Raw genomic sequence first — 27742 nt, 5'->3', positions numbered from 1 at the left:
TTTGATCAATAGCCACTCTCCTAGTGCATATATTATGCAAATAGAAAAGAGCTTAGTATGATACCAGGAACCTCCTTCCCTTCACAGGCACTATGCAAATGAGAGACAATCTCGCAAGACTTCTGCTGGACCACAAACCTCTCCTCTTTTGCATAAATTATGCAAAACAGAACGCGTCCGAAACGTCACCCCCTCTCCAAAAGCTCCTCCCTTTTGCATAAATTATGCAGATCACAAACTACCCTGTAACGGCAACTATTCCATCCTGCAAGAATCCCCACCGCTTCTGCATAAATTAGGCAAATTTTTCTGGCCCTGGGAAGCCCCGCCCTTTCGTATTGACCTTTCTCCGCCCCACCCAGCCCCTGGCCCCGCCCTTACGCAGCGTGGGGGCGTGGCCTCCCCTGCGCCGCCGGGGCCTGGGACCCGGATGGCCGTTTAGTCGGTGCCGAGACGCCGAGGCTTCCACATCGGGCCCTGGAAAAAAAATAATAAAACGGGGGGGGGAGGGGATCCGCCGTAATCCGCATCCATCCTCCGCCTGGCGCCCCCATCCGCTCCCGGGAAGCCCGTATCCGGATAGAGCGGACCGAGCCCGATCCGAAGAGGTGGGTATCGACCCGGTTCCGCCCCGCTGGGCTCGGCTCTCGGCCCCTGGAAGGGAGGCGGGGGGGAGGGGAGACGGCTCGGCTCGAGCCGGTAGAACGTTCAGGCCTCCGCCATCTTGTTCCCAGCCCTCGCCTTCTCCCTACCCCCCCATCTTCATCCACATCCATCCGCCCCTCGGGGGCCCCCGTCCTCCCCCCTGGACCCCCCCATCCCCTCCCAAATCGCTTCCCCCACCACCTCCAGGGGCCATTTGCCCCACTGGGGGGCGTCTGGGGTCATTAACCCCCCCAACGTACAGCCTCAGAGAGGAGGGTTCAAGTGACTGTTGAGGGGGGAGTAGCCCCCCCGAATTCCCCAGAACTCGTCCCCCAAGGGGTGTGGGCGCCCTGAGGGGTCACCATGGGGGGGGGCTGGATCCCCCTGGCACCCCCATTTGGCCCCAAATGTCAGAGCCCCTGCAGCTGCCCCACAGCTTTAAAGGGGCGTGGGGGGGTCATGGGGTGCGGGGTAAGGGGGGGCTGGGCAGGTGGGGGGACATGGGGTGAAGGCTGCTGTTCCCCCCTCCCCCCCAGGGCTGTCAGGTTTGCCCCCATGATTCTACCTACCAGAAAAATCCTGCCCGCTCTGTGTGGGGCCCCGGCACGTTTTGGGGAGCGGCCTTGGGGTGCCCCCGAAAGCTGGGGTCCGTGGGGAGGCCTGGGCACGGGGTGAATCTCACTCTTCGTTCTTCCGTTCCCTGGGGAAAAATCACCCCCCAGGACACCTCAGCCCTCATTGGGGGGGGCTTGTGATGCCACTGGTGGGGTGACTGAATTTTGGGGGGCACGTTGATGCCAGCGCAGGGCTGCGTCTAAGTGAACCCGCAGCTTTGGTTTTTTCCCAGTGGTACCCTAAAAAAAATCAAAGCCGCTGTGTAAACCTCATCTGTATTTCTGGGGTGGAATTGTTCCATGTATTGGGGTGTTGTTGAAATTTGGGGGGGGGGGTCAATCAGGGCTAATTAAATCCCTTTTCATTCTTTCTATAGCACCCTAAAGTATTTAAGTCACTGCCCAAAACCCAGCCCACTTTTGTGGGGGGTACGAAGAAATTCTCATGGAAATAATGGTCTGTCATTGAAATGTGGGGTTCACGCCGGTGGCAGAACAGGGGTGCCATTTGATTTCTCTTTCCCTCCTGTTGTTTAAAGTGACACCATGAATTCATCTGAAAACCCCCGTCTACGCTAGTGAGATGGTACTGCAATTTGGGGTGCATGCCTGTTGGTCTCTCGTAACCCTCCTTTTCTTTTCAACCACACCTGAGAAATCTTAAACTGCTGTTTATAAAAAAAAAATAAAATAAAATGGGGGTTGGTTGTACTAGACAACTTTCCTCATTCTGGGGTGTTGGTTCAGGACACAGCAGGGGATGGATAGAAATGAACCCCCTCCTTTCTCAGCAGCGCCCTCGTATTTTTAAATCACTGGGGGAAAAAATCCAGTCCCACATTTTCAGACTGCTGGAAATCGGGGTGTTGCTGAAATCTGGGTAGGGGAAGGTGATTGTGAAGCAGGGGGGAGTTTTTCCTAATATTCCCCACCCTAAAAATATTCCATTGCAATGGAAGGAGAAAATATGGGGTGTTCATAGTAGAATAGGGGGTGAATTAACCAGTAATTTGAAACCACCCCAAAAAAATAAACGGCTGGCAATTTAAATACCATGGTGGTGTGGAGATTTACCCCTACAAACCCCTCAGTCCCTACTTTAAAATTATATCGGGGTGATTCACATTTGGGGTGTGGTGACGGGATGAAGGAAGGTCTGTGTATCGCCCCCCACAGAAATAAGCCCCAATAATCCTCCCAAAAAATCCATATGGGTGTTTATTTGGGATGTGGGGGTGCTGCCGTTTTGGGGTGGTCAATTTGAACTCTACCCTATATTTCAGCACCGCCCTACACCTACCAGTCAAAGGCAGCAATCACAGATTCATTATCAGTCTGATTAGGGTGGGAATCAGCGGGTTTGTGTTGGTTTTGGGGGCTGAATTCTTATTTTATTTCTCTTTCTTACCCCGTAATTATCCGTTTCTCATAAAGAATGTTTAGGGCTAATATCATTGAATTTGGGGGGTATATACGAGGTGTAATCGAAATACTACCCCACCCCTTTATAATGCCAACTCAGGCTTCAGCAGCTACATTATTTATATTCAGTCATTATCTGATCTTTTTTTTAATTATGTTGAAAGTGCAGTTTGGGGTGTGCAGGGGATTTGGTCTTGATTTTTTATTTTAAACTAGGAAGGAAGTAAAATAAGAGAGATCTGTGTGAATTATTAATAAATATCCATTTAGCTGCAGAAAGCCATGACATTTTGGGGCTGTGGAGTTGGTCATTTAAATGAAAACGAGCGAATATAATAAAGCCTGCATACCGTGCTGTGTATACTGTAGGACTAGTAATACAGATTGAATTGAAATTACTGACTATGTGGGGATTTAAAAGATGGGGGTGCGAAGGGGGGAAAGGGGGGTTGGTATCCCTCGCTATTTTATTTTCGTTAAAATGTGGCGTGCACAGTCGGTGCAAATTATCACCATATTTTGTGTTGTCTTTTTAGTGACAATCTGGACAGAACCGAAGAATCGAGGTTAATTTAGCAGCATTCTTAGGGTTACAAGGCAATTAGGAATAGGGGGGAAAAGGAAGCAGCTAAAATTATGGGTGGGGTCTTCTGATTTGCGTGGTCCGGGCAATGTCGACGTTGGTGAGGTGTCTTTGACATCCAATGATGAATTTAATAGTCAGTCCGTATCTGTGTGTATCATGGCAACACTCGGATTAAGGCTGGGGGTCTCTTACCCCCTGGAATTTATGATGCAAAAACATTCATGAATTCAGTCATCATAAAGGTTGTAAGAGACCTCCCGAGGAGTACGCCGGTGGCACCCTACCAAAGACAATGCTAAATTAATAACCCATTCGAAATGAACAGACATTATAATGAACTGACACCCCGCTAGAGCTGTATTTGTGTATTGAGGTCAGGGACCACCCTGGTTATGCCAAATCCGAATGGTTTATTAATTCCATCTGCAGCGATATTCAGGCTAACCGGCTCTCTGTACACTTACTGTTACCCGACGACACCAGTACGTTTTGCTGGGATGTGAATAGATCCCCTTTTTGTGGGGGTGATGCTAAAATTATACCATGGGGAATCTTTATTTTCGTCTCCCTTCCGTGCTCATGATGGAGCATCTGTAATGTAGCCAAATTTCTGTTTTGTGGTAGGGAAGTAAATGTATATCGTCGCCGCAAAGAGACCAGAGGAAGAATTCTGATTTCCTTGTAAGTAAGGCCAGGAGAGATCGTTAAACCTTCCCTTTAATTACTAGATAAATAACCCACGAATATTAGCACGCATCATCTCTCTTAGAGAGGCCCCCAAATTACACTTATTCTAAAGCGCCATACACTGTTCGAGAGGCAGCCGATGTTACATGTGACTGGAATGGGCCCTTTAAAGAGAAAATCCATAATTTGAATGATCAAAATGTGTGCAAAGAACCGGACACCCGAATAGCAAGGGTTTGCCTGGTCCCAAAGCAAGATTAAAATACAATATCAGTTGTCACTTTCCCTGCGAGTTCCAGTGGATGCTGCCCTGTTCCTGGATACTTCAGAGGTAGAGGGATTGGTGCTTAAAGAAACCCAACCTCTCTGCTTCCTTCTCCAACCGCTTCCTTCCATCTGCCAATCAAATACCTGTAAAATAAAGGCCCCCCCCCTCCAAAAAAAGGTGTTTTGACCCTTGATCTGGAAGTAACTTGCAGCCATTTGTGGGAGATAATTGTCATGGCGTTAATCTTAACACAGGATTTCAAAGATGGGCAGTTACACGATACGTGTTAATCCCGTGCTGTATCATTCACCCTTTAATGATATATAAATCATGTTAATGTTTTGTGTTTTTCTGGATCTAGTGGACACAGCTGTGAATTGGACCAGTTATTAATATTGTTTTGTTTACTCCTCACTTTATGATGTGATCGTCCTGTTTATCTAACAATATTTGTATTTCACTGTGGTGTTGCGTACCAGGTACGCTTAATCCTGCCTGGATGGGCTAGATTCTCTCTTCCAGGCTACGTTTCTGTCGTTCTGTGGTGACTGTATCCCCGGTTCGTTGGGAACAATGTATATTGTGCGTCTGTATTGCTAACATTCTGTTTAACGATATTTAACAGGATATTTATTCTGGGTGCATTTTAACCTTTCTTCCTAAGAATAACCCGTATTCTTTCTTTTTTAGCAATATTTCTTAACAATATTGTGTATTTCTTAGCCATATTTGGTGTGATGTTGTTAACACAAGGTACTGCCAGCCGATAAGAGGCAAGCATGGTATTGTTAACAGTGTTTTCGTTAAGTGTTTACTCCATGACTGGATTGTTTCCCCTTTAAATCTTAACAATCTTTGTGGCTCTGGATGTCTTGCTAAGGTAGAGAGGTGTGAACAATCCACATACGCAATAAGAAATCATTCTGAATTAAAGTGTTTGCAAATACAGGTACTGCTCTTGAGACAGGAAAAGCTGTTAAGGTTGGGTCCCATCCCGGGATTGTCTGGGGGTTGGTCCTGCTTTGAGCAGGGGGTTGGACCAGATCCCTCCTGAGGCCCCTTCCAACCCTGATCTTCTAGGATTCTGTGATAACGACCCTTAGCTTTGACCTAGCACTTTCCATGGGTAGCGCTCAAAGTGCTTTACTAAGAAGGGTCAATATCCTTCTCCTGACTCTACAGATGGGGGAACTGAATCATGGGGCAAGTGACTTCCCCTGAGGTCACCCAAGAGGCCGGGATGGAGCTAGTTCAAGGCAGGTGTCCTGAGTCCCTGTCCAGCGCGGTGTGTGCGGCTGCCTTTCTGGAAGGAAAATGCAGGATGGTGTTTATGACTGCGGCGCACCGTACATAACCCACCGGAGAAATGAACTAACGCTGGTAGCCAGTAGTAACCCAGAGGCTCGTACCAGCGTCTCTGCGCTGCCTGCGCTATTTACACTCGGCTGCACTGGTTCACAATCTTTGTATTTATTAAGATTCTGGATTTCCCCCCCCTCCTGTTCTTGACCAGTCGTTTTTCCTTGACTCCTTCCATCCCTCCGCGTTTACCAGCAGTTGATGATTCTGGGTAGAGTGTAAGAGGGTTGCCTGGGTTTCATGTGGATTTGTTTGTGCCCTTCCGTTGTTGATAGTAATTTTGTTAGGGATCATTCCGGGTGCTTTGGCTACACCTCTCCGTTGGCAGGATGGTTTTTGCCAGCGATATGATTTGTTACTTACTCTGTGCAGACTGGACAATTGTTCTTTGTAAGGATTCGTTTACCCCCCTCCTTATTCCTAGGCTGTTCTAGGGGTGGATTGGGTTTGTGCTTTTATTTTCTGTCACACGTTCCTGGCCTCCTCCTGCAAATCCAGCCAGGCATTAATTCAGGGCGCAGCAGTGGCCTGTTGTACAGGGGGTCGGACTAGAGGATGAGAGTGATCCCTTCTGGCCTTAATCTGGGAAAATAAGCTCAGCCATCCATCAGTATCGGGACGACCTCCTTGGGGTGTGGCTGTAAAATTACCACCTGTGGGTTTGGGGCATTGGAGTCATGGGTTTTAAGGGACCGTTAGATCATCTGGTCTGAGTTTTCCTGTCACCCAGGCGAGGGAGTCTCGCCTGTTCCCCTGGCAGGTTGGAAATCCCAAACGGCAGAGTGTGTAATTCTGTCGGCCGTTCCGTTATTCTTTCCCTGGCCACAGCCGCCCCATGGCCTGTGATTTCCAAAGCCGCTCTCTCTGTGCTCACCAAACCTCCCCCTAAATCAGTCTGCGCTGGGGGAGGAGGGGAGAGACATCCCTGGTTCTTTTCCCACCCGCCCTCCCAAGGGAGCCTGGCTGGGCTCTGGAGATTTCCTCCCAGCTGCAGCCGTTCTGCCCGGCTCTGTCTTCCAGCTCCGGGCGGGGGGTGTTGGCTCAGCCAGGAAGTATGGGGAAATCGGGTGTGGTGATTTCAGAGAGCGAGCGCACAGATTTAGCTTTCGGTTGGACAGTGCTGCAGACCCCTTGGCAAGAGAGCGGCCCTGCTTTACAGCAGGGGGACTGGGAGCCAGGACTCCTGGGTTCTCTCCCTGGCTCTGGGAGGGGAGTGGGGGCTGGTGGTTAGAGCAGGGGGGGCTGGGAGCCAGGACTACTGGGTTCTCTCCCTGGCTCTGGGAGGGGAGTGGGGGCTGGTGGGTTAGAGCTGGGGGGGGCTGGGAGCCAGGACTCCTGGGTTCTCTCCCCGGCTCTGGGAGGGGAGTGGGGGCTGGTGGGTTAGAGCAGGGGGGGCTGGGAGCCCGGACTCCTGGGTTCTCTCCCCGGCTCTGGGAGGGGAGTGGGGGCTGGTGGGTTAGAGCAGGGGGGGCTGGGAGCCCGGCCTCCTGGGTTCTGCCCCCGGCGCTGGGAGGATTGGGGCTGGTGGTTAGAGCAGGGGCTGGGAGCCAGGACTACTGGGTTCTCTCCTGGCTCTGGGAGGAGTGGGGCTGGTGGGTTAGAGGGGGGGGCTGGGAGCCAGGACTCCTGGGTTCTCTCCCGGCTCTGGGAGGGGAGCGAGGGCTGGTGGGTTAGAGCAGGGGGGGCTGGGAGCCCGGACTCCTGGGTTCTCTCCCCGGCTCTGGGAGGGGAGTGGGGGCTGGTGGGTTAGAGCTGGGGGGCTGAGGTTTCATATGGCTGCCTCCAGGCAGCTTTAGGCTGGATTTCCCCATCGCCAGGCACTTGGGGTGAGCTGCCCCTCCTGAAATCCAAGGCAGCCCCATCCCGTGTCCTCACACGACCCCAGCGCTGAGCTGCACCACAGCTGTCAGGGAGACCCTGCGATCCCAGGCAGGCGTCTCAGCTGTGGTGAGCTCAGGCTCAGAGGGTGAGTCAAGGACGTGCCCTTAAAGGGACAGGCGCAGGCACTGAGGATGGAGTGAAACTAACCCCAGGGGTTAGAAACCTTCCCTGCCCCGGGTCTGCCCCGGAAGGGAAACACCAACCGCCTCAGGGCCACATTACGCAAATGGCCCCGTCAGCTCCTGCTTGTTTGGGATCCAGAAATGCCCCCTCATTCCTGGTCCCTGTGGTGCGGCCTTGAGGGAGTAGGGGCCACGGTCAGAGCCAGATCCCCCTCACCCCCCCGCTGTTCATGTTGCAAGGGGAAAGTTTGAAATCCAAAGCAAACCAGCCCCTGGCACTGGTGAAATTCCAGCAAAGCCTTTCCCAGGGGTGCTGGATCGGCTGCTCTATTGTTATAACAAACCCTCACGTTCCTGGACTTAAAATAAAAACTGTACAGGACTCAGCGCGTCTCATAAAACCCAGGGGTCACTTGGCTGATGCCGTCTCCCTCGGTTTCTTTTTTTCAAATGGTATCTCGTAGGAAGTGGGTGAGGTGGTTTGTGTGGGACCTAACACCAACACAGCTTCAAACCAATTCCCCTTGAAACACCCGGGGTTAGAGGGGCTGCGGCTGGGAGCCAGGACTCCTGGGTTCTCACCTCTGTCCTGCCTGCAGACAGAGGCACGTTTCGCGAGGAGCCAGGAGGAACCAACGTACTCAATGACCTTCCAGCGCGATGTCAGATCGTTTGGGGCAAACAGCAAAGGGGAAGGATGGAAAAAAGTATTCGTCACTCAACCTGTTTGATACGTACAAGGGGAAGTCCTTAGAGATTCAGAAACCCACAGGTACAGGCACGAGGGGGTGCCGGGCGCAGGGGTCCATGGGGGCGCCGGGCCGCAGGGAGGCGGGCACAGGGATCTGGGGGGGGTGTGTCGTGCCGCAGGGACGGGCGCAGGGATCTGGGGTGTCGTGCGCGGGAGGCGGGCGCAGGGATCTGGGGGTGCCGTGCCGCAGGGAGGCGGGCACAGGGATCTGGGGGTGTCGTGCCGCGGGAGGTGGGCGCAGGGATCTGGAGGGGGTGTCGTGCGCGGGGAGGCGGGCGCAGGGATCTGGGGGTGTGTGTCGTGCCGCGGGGAGGCGGGCGCAGGGGTCCGTGGGGGGGGGTGCCATGCCGCGGGAGGCGGGCACAGGGGTCCGGGAGGTGTGTCGTGCGCGGGAGGCGGGCGCCGGGGTCCGTGTGGGGGGGGTGCCATGCCGCGGGAGGCGGGCGCAGGGTCCGGGGGTGTGTGTGTGCGCGGGAGGCGGGCGCAGGGGTCCGTGTGGGGTGCCATGCCGCGGGAGGCGGGCGCAGGGATCTTGGGAGGCACCGCGCCACGGGAGGTGGGCGCAGGGATCTGGAGGGGGTGTCGTGCCGCGGGGAGGCGGGCGCAGGGATCTGGGGGTGTGTGTCGTGCCGCGGGGAGGCGGGCGCAGGGGTCCGTGGGGGGGGGTGCCATGCCGCGGGGAGGTGGGCGCAGGGATCTTGGGGGGGAGGCACCGCGCCATGGGGAGCTGGGCGCAGGGGTCAGAACAGGCCCTAACCCCTCTCTCTCTCCAGTAGCCCCTCGCCATGGCTTGCAGAGTCTCGGGAAAGTTGCCATTGCCCGGCGTATGCCACCCCCTGCGAACCTGCCAAGCTTAAAAGCGGAGAACAAAGGCAATGACCCCAACGTCTCACTAGTACCGAAAGACGGGACAGGATGGGCAAGCAAGCAGGACCAGTCAGACCCAAAGAGGTGAGGAGCCGTCCCCCCTCGGAGCGGGGTGGGCCTGGCCCAGGGGGACGGGGCCTTTCCCCTCTAGGGGGCGCTGGCTCCCATCAGGCCCCAGGTCTGAAGTCTCTCTCTCTGCCTCGCTCATTTCCCGTCTCAGTACCGATGCCTCGACAGCTCAGCCGCCGGAATCGCCGTCGCCGCCGGCTTCACAGACGTCTGCCTCAAACCCACCGAAACGACCCCCAACAGCACCCGAGGTGAAGACACTGGGGGGGGGGGGTGTCTCCCTTGACAGAGATTAAGATCCCAGGGATGCCTTTAGGGGGACTCCCCAAACACTGTCCAGGATGGAGAACAAGGAGAGTCTGAGCTCCCAGCCCCCCCCGCTCTAACCCACTAGCCCCCGCTCCCCTCCCAGCGTGAGGGAGAGAACCCAGGAGTCCTGGCTCCCAGCCCCCCTGCTCTAACCACTAGCCCCCGCTCCCCTCCCAGCGCCAGGGAGAGAACCCAGGAGTCCTGGCTCCCAGCCCCCCCTGCTCTAACCACTAGACCCCACTGCCCTCTCAGAGCCAGGGAGAGAACCCAGGAGTCCTGGACCCCAGACCCCCCGCTCTACCTACTAGACCCCACTCCCCTCCCAGGGCCGGGGAGAGAACCCAGGAGTCCTGGCTACCAGCCGCCCCTCTCCTCCCGCCCGCCCTAACTCACCAGCTCCCACTCCCTTCCCAGAGCCGGGGAGAGAACTCAGGATTTCTCTCTCTTGGAAGCAGCCTGCGTCCATGTCGCTGACACCTAGACCCCGCTGGCATTTCCTAGGGCCACAGGGCCGCCCCTGCTGGACGTTGGTGCTGCGGCCTGTAACCTCTCTGCCGAAGGAGCTTCCCAGCCTTGGCGGCAGGATCTGAGAATGAATCAGCCAGTGGGAGCTGTTCAATGGGCAGCTGGGAATGTGGGGCTGGGGGTGGATCTTGGGAGGCTGGTGAGGGGGCCGCAGTCCCCAGAGTCAACCTAACCCCTCCCCCTCCTTTGTTCTGTCAGAATCCCCCTACAGTAGCAAGCGGGGTAAAGTCCTGGGCACAGGCCAGCGTTACCCATGGAGCGCAAGGAGATGGTGAGTTCGTTTACCGATCCCCCCAGAGTGGAGCTCAGGGGTCCTGAGCTGCAGGGAGCTGGGGTTGTTCTAATGTTAACCTGTGGAACTCTCTGCCACTTGAAGTCATGGAGTCAAAGAGCCTAGCAGGCTCAGACACTGCAATGGCTGATGGGAGCTCTCAGGCTCAGTGAGAGGGGATGAGGCATGGGGGCTCGAACCCCAACCACCAACTGTCCAGGGCCTGAGCCAGTGATCAGGAAGGACCTGCCCACCCCCATTGGGCACCGCCCACGGGCTGGTTTCTGGCACGGTTTTCTGGAGCAGCCGGCCCTGACCACTCAGAGACAGGCTCGGTGGGCCCCAGGCTCATTCTGCCAGGCAGTTCCCTGGCTTGGTCCTCCAGGGTCATAGAGGTGGTAATTCCTCTGGTCCTTGGTCCTCCAGGGTCATAGAAATGCAAGACATTGGCCTCAAGGGTTTGGCGAATTGGCATGTCACAGCCTCTTGCTTCTGGCTTCATAGAGGTGGAGGATGAGGGGTTCACCGGGCACAGAAGCAGCATTCTCAGCCCTTTGGTCCTGAAGAGTCATAGAGCTGGAAGATAATTGGTCCTCCGGGGTCATAGAGGGGACAGTTCTTGCTATTCCATGGTCCTCCAGGGTCATAGAGGTGGGCTAGACAGTCAGCCTCCCTCTCTCTCTCGCAGGTGGAAAGGGATCAAGCCTACTGTCGCGATTCTCTCGCGAGGAATTTCCGACCCTGCAGGCGGCTGGCGACCAGGACAAAGCTGGCAAAGAAAAGGACACTGCCGATGCGTCGTATGGGCCCGGACCAAACCTCCGCCCCCAGAGTGAGCCCCGGCACCCTCGGTGTCCTCAAGGACCCCCAAGTGAACCTTGAGCCCGGCTGTGTCAGCCAAACCTTGGCAGGCTCCTGCCTGCCCCAGGGTGTGTCCCCCCCCGCCCCCAGACTGGGGAGACCCCTTCTCTGCGGGCCACGGTCTTGTTCTGTTCAGCTGCTCCCCCATTTCTGCGCCCCACCCCAGAGGGGCCACATCTCTGTGCTGGGCCGGGGCTCCCCAGAGAACCAGCCCCCGCGCCCCACCCCAGAGGGACTGCATCTCCGTGCCGGGCCGGGGCTCCCCGGAGAACCAGCCCCCGCGCCCCGCCCCGGAGGGGCTGCATCTCCGTGCCGGGCCGGGGCTCCCCGGAGAACCAGCCCCCGCGCCCCGCCCCGGAGGGGCCGCGTCTCCGTGCTGGGCCAGGGGTCCCCGGAGAACCAGCCCCTGCGCCCCACCCTGGAGGGGCCACATCTCTGTGCTGGGCCGGGGCTCCCCGGAGAACCAGCCCCCGCGCCCCACCCCGGAGGGGCTGCATCTCTGTGCCGGGCCGGGGCTCCCCGGAGAACCAGCCCCCCCGCCCCGGAGGGGCCGGAGGTCCCTGGATAGCTGACCCCACAACTGCGCGTTGCCTTACCGCTCCCCCCTTTCCTTTGCAGATGCGACGAGCTGGCGGGATGGAGGCGGGCGGGGCACTGACGGGGAGGTGCCCGAGCAGCACCCCGGAGCCCCCGACGGGCGGGCCGGGGTGGGCATGCAGCCCTCCGCCCCGCCCCACTTCCCTCCCTACCGGGGCATGATGCCGCCATTCGTGAGTGTCCCAGGGGCCGGGGGGGGGTTTGCTCCGTGGGGAGGGGAGGGGCAGAGGGCGGGGGGTGCGTTGCTCCGTGGGGAGGGGAGGGGCAGAGGGCGGGGTGATTTGCTCTGTGGGGAGGGGAGGCGGGGGTGATTTGCTCCGTGGGGAGGGGAGAGGCGGGGGGCAGACACCTACGAAGGGAGGGGAGGGCGGGGGGTGATTTGCTCCGTGGGGGGTCAGACCCCTACGCAGGGAGTGATCCATCTCCGTGACTGAAGGTGGCTCAGCAGATCAAGGGTTATGCGGGGACGGGCGGGGGCTGAACTCGTCCCCCCCAGCATTGGGGGGCCCCCTAACAGCCCATCTCCCCACAGATGTACCCCCCGTACCTCCCGTTCCCGCCTCCGTATGGGCCGCAGGGAGCTTACCGCTACCCCACCCCGGACGCACAGAGGTGAGTTGGGGGGGGCTGTCAGGACGCCTGGGTTCTCTTCCCAGCTCGGGAGGTGAGTGGGGTCTGGTGGTTGCAGCCAGTTGCCAGGACTCCTGGGTTCTCGCCTTGGCTCGGGGGGAGGGGGCAGTGGGGGCTGGGGGTTAGAGCGGGGGGGGCTGGGAGCCCGGACTCCTGGGTTCTGTCCCTAGCCCCTCCATGGTTCTCCCTCCCCAGGTTCCCGCGGCTGGCTGGGCCCCGCCCCTCGCAGCCCCCCCAGCGGGCGGTGGAGCCTGTGAGCCGCCCGCCCGTGCTCCGGCAGGACGACCTGAAGGAGTTCGACGAGCTCGACCAGGAGAACGACGAAGGCTGGGCAGGTAGCGCCCCCCCCTGGGGATCCGGGGGTGGGGAGGGGGGAGCTCCCTTCCAGCCTGGCCCCCCCCAGGTCCAGCTGTGGGGCAGGCCCTGACGCCAGCTCTCTGCCCCCCAGGCGCGCACGAGGAGGTGGATTACACCGAGAAGCTGAAATTCAGCGACGAAGAGGACGGCAAAGAGTCTGACGAGGAAGGAGCCGAGAAACAGTAAGAGGGACCCCGGGACGCCAGCCCATCCAGGGCCCTGCCCCCATCCCTGCCCCCTAACTCCAGCTCAGCCCCCGGATCAGACCCACCAGCTTGCTGAGCCCCACAACCCTGAATGAGCCCCCTGGCCCGTCCACTGCCCCCGCTCAGACCCGCATCAGCCCCACGGGCTTGCCCCAGCCCCACGCCCCCCATCAGAGCCATGGTCCCAGCTCACTGATCTCTGCCCCCCAGCCAGGACAGCGAGGGGCCAGACCCCGAGGGCAGGAAGGCCGCCAGCCCCAAGGAGGAGCTGCCCCCTGTCAAGGCGGCCTGGGCCGAGGGCTCCCGCCCCCCGGAGGGGGCCAAGGAACCGCCTGCCGCCCCTGCACCTCGCCCCCTGCCGCCGCCACCCCCACCCCCCAACCGGGGCAACTGGGGGCAGCCCAACGACTTCCCAGTGAGTGTCAGGGGGGACGCGGGGGTGGGGGGCTGGAGGGTTCGCTGGGGGCGGGGTCCGGGAGGGATCTGAGGGCAGTGGGGCGTGAGCCCTGGGGAGGATGGAGCAGTCATAGGGTGCGGGTTTAGGGGGTGTATAGAGGAAAGGTGTGGGCCTGGGGGGCTGTGGGGCAGGGATCTGGGGGTGCCCTTGGGGTGGAGGGATGTAGGGGGCAGGGATCTGGGGGAGTGAGGGGCTGCGGGGTGGGATCTGGGGGGGTGAGGGGGCTGCGGGGCGGGGATCTGGGCGTGCCCTTGGGGTGGCGGGATGTAGGGGGCAGGGCTCTGGGGGAGTGAGGGGCTGCGGGTGGGATCTGGGGTGAGGGGCTGCGGGGCGGGGATCTGGGAGTGCCCTTGGGGTGGAGGGATGTAGGGGCAGGGATCTGGGGTGAGGGGGGCTGCGGGGTGGATCTGGGGGTGAGGGGCCCTGGGGTGGAGGGATGTAGGGGCAGGGATCTGGGGTGAGGGGCTGCGGGCGGGGATCTGGGAGTGTAGGGGATGTGGAGGGATGTAGGGGCGGGATCTGGGGGCTGGGGCGGGGATGTGGGAGTGCTTGGGTGGAGGGATGTAGGGGGCGGGGATCTGGGGGGTGAGGGGGCTGCGGGGCGGGGATGTAGGGGGCTGCGGGGCGGGGATCAGGCTGTGGGAGGCGCTGACCCCCCCGCCCGCCCCCCAGGCGCGCCCCCCGGCGCCGGAGGACGAGGACGAGGCCTTGCGCCAGCGGCGGAAGCAGTCCTCCTCGGAGATCTCGGCGGCGGTGGAGCGGGCGCGCCGGCGCCGGGAGGAGGAGGAGCGCCGCATGCAGGAGGAGCGCCGGGCCGCCTGCGCCGAGAAGCTCAAGCGCCTGGACGAGAAGTTCGGGGCCCCCGACAAGCGCCTCAAAGCCGAGCCCCCCAAGGAAGCGCCCGCCCCCCCGCCGCTGCCGCCCCCCACCCCGGCCGTCGCCAGCCCCCCGGCCCCTGCCGCCCCCCCGGCCCCTGCCGCCCCGGAGGAGAAGAGAGACCAGGAGGAGCCGGCCCCGGCCAGCAAACCCCGCAGCAGCGGCAGCAGCACCAGCGGCAGCTTCGACGCCGGGCCAGGTAGGAGGCGTCTTGGGGGCCCCGGGGAACCTGCCCTGGGGGCCCCGGGGAACCTGCCCTGGGGGCTCCGGGGAACCTGCCCCCTGCCCTGGGGGCCCCGGGTAACCTGCCCCGCCCCAGAGGGGCCGCGTCTCGGGGGCCCCGGGTAACCTGCCCCCTGCCCCGCCCCAGAGGGGCCGCGTCTCGGGGGACCCGGGTAACCAGCCCCCTGCCCCGCCCCAGAGGGGCCGCGTCTCAGCGGTGGCTGCCAGGTGAGGCCTCTCCGCTCCCGTGTTGAGCCCAGCGCCTGACCCCCCTGCTCTCCCCCAGCCGAGCCCCCTGCGGCGCCTGCCCCCAAGGAGGTGCCCGAGGTGCCGGAGGAGCCAGTGGTGGTGCCGGCCCCCCCTGCGGCCCCCGCCACGCCCAAGACAGAGCCCAAGGGCGAGACTGTGGTGCCGCCGCGCCAGCCGCCCCCAGCCCAGACCCTCGGCTACTCCAAGTACCAGAAGTCTCTGCCGCCCCGGTTCCAGCGGCAGCAGCAGGTAACAGTTGGGGGCTCGCTGGGGGGCTGTGCTGGAGGGGGGGGACTGTGGGGGGCCTCACTCGGGGGCTGCGGCCCGGCATGGGGGAGCCATTGGGGCTGGCTATGGGGTGAGGAGTGGCATGGGGGGAGCCGTTGGGCTGCGGCCTGGCCGGGGGGGGGCCGTTGGGGGGCTGTGGCCCGGCATGGGGAGCTGTTGGGGGCTGCGGCCTGGCATGGGGAGCCGTTGGGGGCTGGGGCCCGGCAGGGGGGAGCCGTTGGGGCTCGCTGTGGGGTGAGGAGTGGCATGGGGAGCTGTTGGGGGCTGCGGCCTGGCATGGGGAGCCGTTGGGGGCTGCGGCCCGGCATGGGGGGAGCCGTTGGGGGATTCGCTGGGGGGGGGGTTCAGCCTGGCATGGGGGGAGCCATTGGGGGGCTCGCTATGGGGTGAGGAGTGGCATGGGGGAGCCATTGGGGGGCTCGCTATGGGGTGAGGAGAGGCATGGGGGAAGCCATTGGGTGGCTGCAGCCCAGCATGGGGGGAGCCATTGGGGGGCTCGCTATGGGGTGAGGAGTGGCGTGGGGGGTCCCTAACCCCTCTGTGCCCCCCAGGAGCAGTTGCTGAAGCAGCAGCAGCAGTGGCAGCAGCAGCACGGGCCGCCCCCGGTGCCCGCCTCCCCCCAGCAGCAGGTGGCAGCCGCCTCCCTGGGGGGCCTGGGCCCCTCGCCTGGTATCCACCCTGCGCAGGGGGCGGGGCAGCAGCAGGCCCCGCCCCCCCAGCAGCAGGCCCCGCCCAAGGCCATGTACCCAGGCTCCATGGGGCGCCCCCCGCCCATGCCCCCGATGAACTTCGACCCCCGCTGGATGGTGATCCCGCCCTACATGGACCCACGCATGATGCAGGGGCGGCCGCCCATGGACTTCTACCCGCCCGGGGTGCACCCCTCCGGTAAGCCCCGCCCACGCCTGGCCATGTGACCCGCTGGCCCCGCCCACGCCTGGCCATGTGACCCGCTGGCCCCGCCCACGCCTGGCCCGGGGTGCGACCCATTGGCTGGGCTGCACCTGGGAGACCCGACGGCTGGAGAAGGGCAGATCTCGTGCCCAGCTCTGCAGAGGGAAACGGGCACAGCGGGGCATGGCCGCCCTGGCAGCGTCCCGGCTGGACCCAATCGACCTGCAAAGCCCCGGGAGCCGCCGAGCAGCCCGAGAGCCGCCCGCGGAGGGGGCGCGTGGACGGGGTATTCGAGGGCTTCGGCGGCTCAGCCATAGGTCGGGGGGTTGTTCCGGGAGGGGGCGGGTGAGATTCCGTGGCCGGCGCTGGGCAGGGGTCAGACTAGACGATCATCACGGTCCCTTCTGGCCTTCGCGTCTAGGAGCCTCTGGACTGGAGCAAAGCTTTTCCTGCCGTCTCACCTGACAAACCCGGCTGGAAACCGCTCCCAGAGAGCAGCTCTCAGCCGGTCCCAGTCAGGCTGGAAGGACATAACGAGTGGGGACCCACGGGGATCGGGTCTCTTCAATATTTAATTAATTAATTAATTATTGAAATTAATTAATAATTGGAGATATGCCAATCTCCTAGAACTGGAAGGGACCCTGAAAGGTCATCACGTCCTGTCTCCTGCCTTCACTAGCAGGCCCAAGTCCTGATTTTCTCCCAGATCCCTAAGTGGCCCCTCAAGGATTGAACTCTCACCCCTGGGGTTAGCAGGCCGATGCTCAAACCCCTGAGCTCTCCCTCCCCCTCTCCTCAGTGATTGAGCTAACGGCACAGAGCGTCCACTAATCGTGTGGGGCCGATGCCAAGCTGGGGGGTTGCGGGTGCTTTGGAGGGGAGGGTTAAAATTCAAACTGATCTGGACAAACGAGAAATGGCCTGAAGTTACTAGGATGAAATTCAGTCAGGACAATGCAAAGGGCTCCACGTCGGAAGCCCCATCAGTTGCACACGGACTGGGCAGTGACCCCCCAGGAAGGGGCTGCGGACGGGGCTGGGGGTCAGAGTGGATCACAACCAACAGTGTAACGCTCGCAGAGCAAAGCGCCCGCAGGAGCGCTGGGAGCCAGGCCCGAGCAGTGATGCTCCGCGCGGCTCCGGCTCCGGCTCAGCCGCAGGGTTGGGCCCGTTCTGGGCGCCGCGTCTCAGGAGAGGCCGGGGAGGGGCTCGGAGCCCTGAGCCGCGAGGGCCGGCTGGGAGCCCGGGGCTGGTTCAGGCTGGAGCCGAGGGGCCGTGATCGCAGGTTTCGGGTACCTGAGCGGTCGGTCGCTCGGTGCGAGGAGCAGGGGGGTGGGTGGTTCTCGGGGACTCTGGGGCCGGGCCAGGGAGCAATGGGCTCAGGCCGGGTCAGGCCGGACGTCAGGCGTGCGGGAGGCTCCGGGTCGCGGGGGGGGGCGGACGCCTGCGGGGAGGGGCTGGAGGACCCTGAGTCCTGCCCTGTGTGCAGGGGGCCGGGCCAGACCCCACCCACACCTGGTCACATGCGTCCTGGTCGGGGTCATGTGACCCAGCCAGCTGCAGTGGGTTGGGTTCCACCTCCCCTGGGCTCTGGCCTGTCACATGACCCATTAGTCCCACCTACTCCTGGGTCATGTGACTGCTGCCATGCCCTGGGCGTGTGGCTGCCTCCTCATGGCTGGGGGGCGGCCCTCTGACGTGCCCTCTCTGCCCCCCTGCAGGCCTGCTGCCCCGCGAGCGCTCGGACAGCGGGGGCTCCAGCTCGGAGCAGTTCGAGCGCCACCCCCAGCTCCTGCGGGAGCGGGGCACCCCGCCCATGGACCCCAAGCTGGCCTGGGGGGGAGACGTCTTCAGCGCCCCTGCCGCCGACCCCCGGCCCCTGGCCTCGCCCCTCCGGCAGCCAGACGAGGACGAGAAGGGCCTGCGGTGAGTGGGGGGTTGGGGAGCTGTGGGGCTGAGCACAGGACATTGATGGGGTGGGGCAGGAGGGTCGGGCGTGGGGCAGGGGAGGTAGGGGGCCAGGCAGTGGAGGGCCCAGGTGTTGGGCTGAGGCGTGACGCCCCCTTCTCTCCCCCCAGGAGCGAGACGCCCCCCGTCCGCCTGCGGGAGGCCGCCACCCCCCAGCCCTACGTAGGCAGCTACCCGGCCTTTGCCGAGAACGGCGCCCCGGCCCCCCTGCACCGCTTCCCGGGGGATGAGCCCCGCCCGGGGGGGCCCTGGCCAGCCGGCCTCGCCCTGCCCCCCAACGCTCCAGGGGAGCTGGCCAGGAACGGGCGCCCCGAGCCCCTGGCCCAGCCCCCCCAGCGCCAGCCGGACGAGAAGCCCCCCAACGCCGAGGAGCCCAAGGAGCCCCTGGTGGCGCCCAAGAAACCCCCCAAGGAGGAGCCTGTCCTGCCCCCCAAGGAGGAGCCGGGCCTGCCCCCCAAGGAGGAGGCGCCACGCCGGGCCGAGCGCCCCTCGCGCCAGCCACACGACTTCCACCGGCCGCCACGGCGCGAGGCCAAGACGGAGACACGCTGGGGCCCCCGGCCGGGCAGCAGCCGGCGAGTGGACGAGCTGCCAGGCGGCGAGAAGCCCCCGCGCAGAGCCGGGCCCATCAAGAAACCCGCGCCCCCCAAGGAGGAGGCTGAGGAGCCGCGCCCCAAAGCCAAAGAGGGCACCGAGCCAGCGGGCGCCAAGCCGGACCCACAGCCCGGCCCCAAGGAGCCCCCCAAGCCAGGCAAGGAGGCCAAAGCCAAGGTGCTGGTGAACGGCAGCATGGCGGGGCCGCCCAAGGAGCCGCAGGGGGCGCTGTCGCCCACCCGCCGGCGCCGGGAGTGCCTACGACGCGGGGCGGCGGCATGGGCGCGGGCGCGCCGGGCGGGGAGTGCCGCCCGGGGCGCGGCTTCCGGGGCGCCTACAGTGGGCGCGGCCGAGGCGGCGGGGGCCGGGGCCGCAGCAGGGAGTTCCGCAGCTACCGGGAGCCGTTCTACCGCCTGGAGGAGGGGCCGGGGCCCCTGGGGGGAGGGGGTGGCGCCCGGCCCCGCAACGCCAGCGAGACGCGCAGCGAAGGCTCCGAGTACGAGGAGATCCCCAAGCGCCGGCGCCAGCGCGGCTCGGAGACGGGCAGCGAGACCCACGAGAGCGCCAGCGACGTCGCCCACTCGGACAAGGAGGCAGCCCCGCCCCCGCTGGCCCCCCAGCCCGCCAAGGGGGAGCGGCACCGGGGCCCGGCCGCCCTGCCCCGCTTCGCGGACAGGATCCCGCCCCGCCTCTCGGAGCCGGGCGCCCGCGGCGGCCGCATCTTCACCCCCCGCGGCGTACCCTCACGCCGGGGCCGGGGCGGGGGGCGCCCCCCAGCCAGCACCTGGAGCCCCCCGGCCAAGCCCCCGCTGGGGAAGAAGCTAGAGAAGCAGGAGCCGGAGGTAGTGCCGGATTCGCCCGGCAAGGAGAAAGCAGCGCCGGGGCCCACTCTCCCGGCGCCGGAGGATCTGGCCGGGTTCCAGGCTCCCCCCAAGCAGCAGGGGCCGCCCCCCAACGGTGCCGTGGATCGCAGCTTCGAGCGGCCCCCCCGCCGGCGGCGCCACGGCCGCTCGCAGCAGCAGGACAAGCCGCCCCGGTTCCGGCGGCTGAAGCAGGAGCGGGACAATGCGGCCCGGCTCAACGGGGAGCAGCGGGGCGGGCCGGGGGCCCCGGCGTACCCACCGCCCCCGGCCCCGGCCGAGGAAACGGTCTCCCGGCGTGTGGCCGGCGCCAAGTCCCCCGACCTGTCCAACCAGAACTCGGACCAGGCCAACGAGGAGTGGGAGACGGCCTCGGAGAGCAGCGACTTCACCGAGCGCCGGGGCGGCGGGCCGGGCGACAAGGAGCCAGGGGGCCCCCCGCCCCAAGCCTTCCTGAAGGGGGGCGGCGCCCCCTCCCTGGGGGGCCGGGGGGCCGGCACCGACCTGACCCTCGCCCAGCGCAAGGAGATGTCCAAGCGCAGCTTCTCCAGCCAGCGGCCCGGCATGGACCGGCAGAACCGGCGCCCCAACCCCGGGCCCGGCAGCGGGGGCAAGGGTGGGGGCCGCGGGGGGCCTGGCGGCGGCCGCGGGGACAGGAGGACCTGGCCGGCGCCCAGGAACCGCAGGTGTGGGGGCCGAGGGGAGGGGGCACGTGGGGTGGATGGTGGGTCCGGGAGGGGGATTGGGGCAGAGTTGACAGTGGCCTGCAGGGCCCGGGGGCGGGGGGTGCTAATGGGGACTGATGAGCTGCGGGGGTCGGGCGACGCAGGCGGGCAGGGCCAAGGGGCACAGACACATTTCGGGGCCTGCAGGTGGGCAGGCCCGGGGGGCACCCAGCCGCCCCCCCTAACTCGCTCTCTCCCCAGCCGCCCGGCGGAGGAGCGCCCCCCAGGCCTGAGCCTGCCGCCCGGGCCCACCACCAGCGCCGTCTCCCGGCTGGACCACGTGGTGCCCAGCGACCCGGCCGGCATCCAGCAGGCGCTGGCTGAGCTCAGCAGCCGCCACGGCGCCCGCGCCAAGCAGCAGCCGCCCCGGCGCGCCCCGCCCGGGCCCCACGCCGCGCCTTCCCGCCCGGGCGGCTACGGCCGAGGTGAGAGCCACGCGCCGGCCCCGGCGCCCCCTGCAGCAGGGGGGTGTAGCCAGAGCCCCCTCCCGCAGGCTGCACCCCCCACCCCCTCCTGCACCCGTCGCTCCCTCTTCCAGAGCCAGCACCCCCCAGCCGCCTCCCCCAGCCCGGAGCCCCCTCCCAGAGCCAGCACCCCAACCCCCCTCCCGCACCCCCACTCCCAGAGTCAGCGCCCCAGCTCCCACCCCCAGCCTGGAGCTCCCAACCAGAGCCTGCACCCCAACCCCAGCCTGGAGCCTGCACACCCCAACCCCTCCCCAACCCCTCCCCAGCCTGGTGAGAGTGACGGACAGAGGGGGTGTGTGGAGGGGGCGGGGCCAAAGGGAAGGGGCGGGGCAGATCCTTGGTTGCCCTTAAACTCAACAAGTGATCTTGGGTGTCAAAGGTGGGAGCCACTGCCAGGCGTAGACCCTGGGCCCCCGAGCCAGCCAGTCCCTGCCCTGGGGCCGGGGGGCAGCCGGCGCCCCCTAGAGGGGACAGGCCCCTGCCCCATTCCCCGCCCCTGAGCCTGCGCCCGCCCCGAGGCAGCCAGTCCCGCCCTGGGGCCGGGTGGAGCAGCGCCCTAGAGGGGACAGGCCCCTGCCCCATAGCCAGCGCCCCAGAGGACAGGCCCTGCCCCATTCCCTCCCGAGCCGGCGCCTGCCCCGAGCCAGCCAGTCCCGCCCTGGGGCCGGTGGGAGCCGGCACCCCTAGAGGGAACAGGCCCCTGCCCCATTCCCACCCCCCTGAGCCAGCCAGTCCCCGCCCTGGGGCCGGGGGGAGCCGGCGCCCCCCAGAGGGCAGGAATGCACTGACCCCACCTCTCGGTTTCAGAGCCTCCGTTCCTGGCCAAGGCCCAGCTGCTTCAGTCGGGCGCCAGAGCCCTGGGCGACGTCCCCGGGGTTAACGGCTTCCTCCCCCGGCGCCGCGACCGGCCCCACAAGCAGGAGGTGAGAGGGGACGGAGGGAACGGGGGGCCCCTCCCCCAAGCGCCCCCCCATCCCGCGGCATTAACACCCCTCCTCTTCGTCCCCCGCAGGACCCCCTGGGCTATTCCCACAGCCCCGGCTTCCCCGGCCCCAAGCAGGACCCCCCGGGCGCCCACCTGGCCCAGCGTGGCAGGAGCAGCTCCTCCGAGGGGCTGGCGCCCCACATCTGGAGCCGGCTGCAATCCAGTAAGGAGCTGGGGGGCAGGACCCAGTCGTGCTGGGGGCGCTGGAGCCTCCTCGGGGGGCAGGGGGCAGTTTGGGGGGCCGCTGACAGATCCCCTCATCCGAGCTCTGCCTCCCCCAGGTGCCCCCAGGAAAAGCTACCGGCCCAGATCTGTGGAGCCCTGGGTCGACCCGCTAAATGCCTTTGAAGACGTCGTTAGCACAGAGGTGAGGGGCGGGGGCAGGGGGGGGCTCTGCCCGGGCAGTCAGGGCTCCCCATGGCCCCAGGGTGGCGCTAGGGGCTGGGCTGCAGTGGGGGGCAGCAGGGGGCTCTGCCCGGGCAGTCAGGGCTCCCCATGGCCCCAGGGCGGCGCTAGGGGCTGGGCTGCAGGGGGGGGGCAGCAGGGGGCTCTGCCCGGGCAGTCAGGGCTCCCCATGGCCCCAGGGCGGTGCTGGGGGCGGGGGGCAGCAGGGGGTCTCCCCCGACAGTTGGGGCTGCCCCCTAACCCCCCCACCCCCCCAGATGAGCCAGTCGGACAGCGGGGTGGATCTCAGCAGCGACTCCCAGGTCTCGTCCGCCAGCTGCAGCCAGCGCAGCTCCCCCGACGGTGGGCTGAAGGCGACCCCTGAGCCTGGCGTGGGGGGCACGCGGGGCGCCGAGCCAGTGGCCCCCGGAGCCCAGGGGGCCGCGCCCCAGGAGCAGGGCAGGAGGCCGGTGCCCAAAGACACCAGCCCTCACAAGGACAGGAAGGTAGGAGGGGGGCTGGGGACGATCTGCTGGGGCGGGGTTGGGGGTCAAACGGCTGGGGCGGGGCTGATGGGCTGGGGGCTGATGGCTGGGGGCTGATGGACTGGGGGCGGAAGGGCTGGGGCGGGGATGGCGGAGGGGCTGATGGGCTGGGGGTCGGAACGGCTGAGGGGCGGGGATGGTGGGGGCTGATGGGCTGGGGCCGGAAGGGCTGGGGGGCGGGGATTGGGGCCATGACTTACCCTCTCCCCCTCCCCCTCCCCAGCAGGCTGGCAGCCCCGGCTCCCCCGGGCCCCGGCCCGGGCCCCATTGGGACTGAGCGCTCCCAGCGAGCCGAGATGGTCAGGGAGAGCGGGGGGGGCCCCAAGCCCGGCCCGGAGTCAGTGACCCCCAGCACCGGCCCCGGCCCCCTCATCCAGTTCGGGGCCAGCGACAAGGTGAGCAGCACCCGGACGCCTGGGTCTGGATCCGGGGCGGGGGCCGGGGGCCAGGACGCCTGGGTTCTCTCTCGGTCTGGGCGGGGGCTGGGGGCCAGGGGTCAGGACGCCTGGGGTCTCCCTCGGTCTGGGCGGGGGCCGGGGGTCAGGACGCCTGGGGTCTCCCTCGGTCTGGGCAGGGGCTGGGGGCCAGGACGCCTGGGTTCCATTCACCTGGCTCCCGTCCCCACAGGACACGGAGCTGGGGCTGCTGGTGAGCGAGGGCAGCAAGGCCGGCAAGGAGCCCCCGGCCCCGGGCCTCACGGACGGGGTGAGTTGGGGGAGCAGCATCCCAGGACTCCTGGGTCCTGTCCTGGCTCTGGGAAGGGGTTGGAGGAGGGGGAATCCCAGGACTCCTGGGTCCTGTCCCGGCGGGGGAGGGGGAGTCCCAGGACTCCTGGGTCCTGTCCAGGCTCTGGGAGGGGACCAGGGTTCTTGGGTCCTGTCTTGGGAGGGGGAAGGTGAGTCCCAGGACTCCTGGTCCTGTCCCGGCGAGGGAGGGGAGGGGGAGTCCCAGGACTCCTGGGTTCCCCCGGCTGAGCGCGGCTTTCACCTGCTGTTGTTCTCTCCCCAGCTGGCGGGCGCGTCCCGCGAGTGGGAGCTGCGCCCGGCCCCCCAGCCCAGAGCCCTGGGGCCGGCCTGCCCCCCGGCGGAGCCCTCGGCGTTCTCAGGTAGGGGCGGGCGGCGTGGGGCGCTGGGGGGCCGTGGGGCCGGCCTGGGGTCTCACTGCTCACTGCTTCCCCCTGCAGGTGAGAGGGGGCCGAGCCAGCGGCCCTACCCCGAGCTCCTCTTCGGCAGCCAGCCCGGCGTGGCCCAGGTACCCTCCGTCTGGCCGGGGCGGGGCGGGGGGGCTGGCCGGGGGGGGCTGGCCCTCTGTCTGACCCGCGCCCTCTGCCCCCCCCAGCAGGTGCCCAGCCCCCCCGGGGAGTCCCAGCTCAACGGCAGCGGCAGCTTCCGCCCGGGGACCCCTTCGCTGCATCCGTACAGGTGAGGGGGAGCGGGGGTCCCCCGAGCCGGCATCCTGGTGGGGGGGGGGTCCCTGCCCTGCCCCAGAGCCAGCCACCTGGCCGGGGGGTCCCCGTATTCCCAGCCCTGCCCCAGAGCCAGCCGCCTGGCCGGGGGGTCTCCGTATTCCCAGCTCCAGAGCCAGCCTCCTGGTGGGGGGGTCCCCGTATTCCCAGCCCCACCCCAGAGCCAGCCGCCTGGCCGGGGGGTCCCTGTATTCCCAGCTCCAGAGCCAGCCGCCTGGCGGGGGGGGGTCCCCGTATTACCAGCCCCCCGGCCTGTCTCAGCTCAGCGCTGGGGGGGGGTCCCTGTATCCCCGCCCCCCCCAGCCTGTCTCAGCTCAGCGCTGGGGGGGGTCCCCATATCCCCAGCCCCCCGGCCTGTCTCAGCTCAGCGCTGGGGGGGTCCCCGTTTCCCAGCCCCCCGGCCTGTCTCAGCTCAGCGCTGGGGGGGGTCCCTGTTTCCCAGCCCCCCCCCGGCCTGTCTCAGCTCAGCGCTGGGGGGGGTCCCTGTTTCCCAGCCCCCCCGGCCTGTCTCAGCTCAGCGCTGGGGGGGGGTCCCCTTATCCCCGGCCCCCCGGCCTGTCTCAGCTCAGCGCTGGGGGTCCTGTATCCCCGCCCAGCCTGTCTCAGCTCAGCGCTGGGGTCCTATCCCCAGCCCCGGCCTGTCTCAGCTCAGCGCTGGGGTCCCTGTTCCCAGCCCCCGGCCTGTCTCAGCTCAGCGCTGGGGTCCCTGTTCCCAGCCCCGGCCTGTCTCAGCTCAGCGCTGGGGTCCCTGTCCCAGGCCCCCGCCCTGTCTCAGCTCAGCGCTGGGGGGGGGTCCCTGTTTCCCAGCCCCCCCGGCCTAGCTCAGCTCAGCGCTGGGGGGGGTCCCCATTTCCCAGCCCCCCCGGCCGGGCTCAGCGCAGCGCTGGGGTCCCATCCCGGCCCCCGGCCTGTCTCAGCTCAGCACTGGGGGGGGGGTCCCTGTATCCCCAGCCCCCCCGGCCTGTCTCAGCTCAGCGCTGTGGGGGGGATCCCCGTTTCCCAGCCCCCCCGGCCTGTCTCAGCTCAGCGCTGGGGGGGGTCCCCGTTTCCCAGCCCCCCCGGCCTGTCTCAGCTCAGCGCTGGGGGGGGGTCCTGTCCGGGTCTCCGTGACCCCGCGTGTCCCTCTCTCTCCGCAGATCCCAGCCCTTGTACCTGCAGCCGGGCCCGGCCCCCGGCTCCCCGGCGGCCCCCGTCCTGCCCGGCTCGGCCCTGCTCTCGGGGGTGGCCCTCAAGGGCCAGTTGGTGGAGTTCTCGGCCCTGCAGGCGGCCGAGCTGGCCAAGCTGCCGGCCACGGGGCTGCTCTACCCGGCGGCCCCCCCCTTCCTGTACAGCCCCCCCTTCTGCGCCGGCCAGCTGGGCCCAGAGCAGCCCCTGCTCCAGGTACGCGGGGGGCGGGGCTCTGGGGGAGGGGGCGGGGCTCCCTACGCCTGGCTCCGCCCCCTGATCCTGGCTCCTCCCCTCCAGGTGCGGCAGGAGCTGAACCCCCCCTCGGATTTCTACCCGGGCTCCCTGCCGCCGGCCAACCAGAGCAACTTCCTCCAGGGCCCGGGCCCCGCCCAGCAGGTGAGCCCCACCCCCAGCTCACTGGCTCCGCCCCCGGCCCCTGGCTCCGCCCCATGCGCTGACCCCTCTCCCCCCCGCAGATGCTGCTGCCTATGGTGGAGTCGCCGCTGCCCCCGGTGGTGAACTTCGGCTCCCTGCAGCAGGGGGCGCCAGCCGGCCCCCCGCCACTGCCCCTGGTGCCCGTCACCCCGGCCCTGCGGGCCCCGGGGCAGCTGGCCGGGCGCCTGGTCCCCTCGCCCGTCCGCGCCTTCCCCATGGCATGGGGCGCACGGAGGTAAGGGGGGCGGGGGGGAACCCGGCTGGGGGGGGGCTCGGGGAGGTGGGGGGCTGGCGGGGCCCTGGCTGACTCCCGCTCCCCTCTCCCCACAGCTGCACCCCATGGAGCTGAAGCCCTTCCCCGAGTACCGGAAGCTGAGCAGTCCGGGGGGTCGAGCCCCAGCAGTGGGCAGGTGAGTGGGAGTGGGGGGCTGAACCCCAGGTGTCCCCCTCCCACCAGGGCCCCCTCACCTACTCTCCTCTCCCCTCCCCCCACAGAGCCTGCGTGGGCCCCTTCAGCTCCCGCCTCCGGGCCCCAGGATCCAGCTACGCCGGGGGCAGCCGCAGCCAGCGCCCGGATGGGGGCCTACCGGTGAGCCGGGCGAGGAGGGGGGCACTGGGCCTGGGGCCCCTCCCCCCGGGGGGTGCTGCCCTGATCCGACCCCCAGGGCCCTTCCCGCTGGGGGGCGCTGCCCCGATCCGGTCCCCGGGGCCCTTCCCCGCTGGGGGGGGGTGTTGATCCGATCTGGCCACGGCCTCTCCCCCTGTGGGGACACTGCCCCGATCCGGGCCCTTCCCCGCTGGGGGGCACTGATCCGATCCGGGCCCCTCCCCTCAGGGGGGTGCTGCCCCGATCCAGGCCCCTCCATGCTGGGGGGGGCACTGCCCCCCTCTGGCCTCAGCACAAGGAATGGGGCTTGGGGCCTGATCTGCATGTGGGGGGGTAAGTTGCACCCCGTGTGTCTGACTCTCCCTCCCCCCAGGTCTCCCCGTCGGACGTTCTCTGCTGGACCCCCAGGCCCTGGGAGCGCCACCCCCCAGCCCGCGAGGGGCCCCCCACCCGCCGGCCCCCCAGCCAGAGTGACAAGCAGGATCCCGGCCTCGCCCATCAGCGCTAGCCTGGCCCCCCACCAGCTCGGGCCAGGGGGTGGCCCCGTTCCCCCCTCCCCCTCAATGAGTGGGGAGGGGCTGACCCCTTCCCCTGTTAATTTGTGGGGTGGGGGGTTTCCGGGGGCGAGAGCGGAGCTGCCCCACTGAATGTAACTGGAGTTGGGTTTGGTTTTGATTCACCTGAATTAATTTGGGGGGCAGGAGGTGGGGTCCCCTGCCCGGCTGCGTGTAAATATGTGTAGGGCAGGGGGCTCTCGCCCCTCCCCCAGCCGGGGGGGCAGCAGGTTTGTTACAAAATAAACTGAAAAACTGTTTAAAAAAATGAATAAAAGGTTAAAAAAGAAGTGGGGGGGGCCTGGTGTGTGTGGGAGTGTTGGGGTGGGGGGCAGATGAGGAGCAGAGAACCCAGGAGTCCTGGGGCTGGGTCTACTCTAGGGCTGTCAGGTCAGTGCTGGCCCAGCGTGACACCTCCCCCTGCCCCCCCAGGCCTGGGCCACCAGCCCAGCCTGGCTGCTAGCCGGGGGGGCCTGTCCTCCGGGGCCAGCGGGAGCCCGTGTCTCGGCTGTCGCACTGTCCTGGGGCGAGGAGTCCCCGGGGTTAACGGGGGCAGACATGGCGCTGGGTGACCCCCTCCCTCCCTGGCAACCGGGGAAGGGGATCAATGGGATCAGGGCTCGATTTGTTGTGTCTGGGGCCCAGGGGACAACATTGACCTGTCAGCACTGAACTCGCAGGCTCCAGCGCAGTGATTGGCTGGTGGCAGAGCTCCGGTCGGACACCCCCCCCCCCCCCCCCCGGCTGTGCTGTTTCCCAGGGCTTGGCTGCGCTGGGAGTTGCAGCGGTGCAGGGAAAGCGCTGGGGTGTGGCCACACTCGCAGCTACCCGCGCTGCTGGGAGTGGTGCATTATGGGCAGCCACGTGCTTTTCAAAAGAGGGGGGTGGGGGGTGCAGTGTCACCGGGGGGCGGGGGGAACAGTGGATTTTTGGAGCCGACCCTGCGTATCAGCTCCCTGCCTTGCAAAAT

General features: G+C 65.9%; 1 protein-coding gene across 1 annotated transcript; it reads left to right on the top strand.

Moving 5' to 3' along the window:
- Positions 1-383: 383 nt before the first annotated feature.
- PRRC2A (proline rich coiled-coil 2A) lies at positions 384-26842 on the top strand. Its single transcript, XM_039517060.1, is given in 34 exon segments — positions 384-608; positions 8184-8356; positions 9109-9286; positions 9423-9522; positions 10304-10376; positions 11065-11208; positions 11856-12007; positions 12367-12446; positions 12660-12799; positions 12913-13003; positions 13238-13442; positions 14157-14559; positions 14869-15080; positions 15671-16007; positions 17738-17942; positions 18095-18848; positions 18884-20124; positions 20365-20588; positions 21438-21553; positions 21643-21778; positions 21897-21982; positions 22278-22505; positions 22768-22787; positions 22789-22939; positions 23172-23249; positions 23553-23649; positions 23728-23965; positions 25146-25389; positions 25474-25572; positions 25653-25824; positions 25827-25846; positions 25942-26021; positions 26107-26200; positions 26592-26842. Coding segments are annotated over 33 exon segments (6645 nt in total). The 5' UTR covers positions 384-608; positions 8184-8244; the 3' UTR covers positions 26727-26842.
- Positions 26843-27742: the final 900 nt, after the last annotated feature.

The sequence above is a fragment of the Mauremys reevesii genome, unplaced genomic scaffold (assembly GCF_016161935.1).
Source record: "Mauremys reevesii isolate NIE-2019 unplaced genomic scaffold, ASM1616193v1 Contig1, whole genome shotgun sequence".
NCBI lineage: Eukaryota > Metazoa > Chordata > Testudines > Geoemydidae > Mauremys > Mauremys reevesii.
Note: the sequence above shows the minus strand (reverse complement) of the source record. Positions and strands in the feature narration are given on the sequence as shown.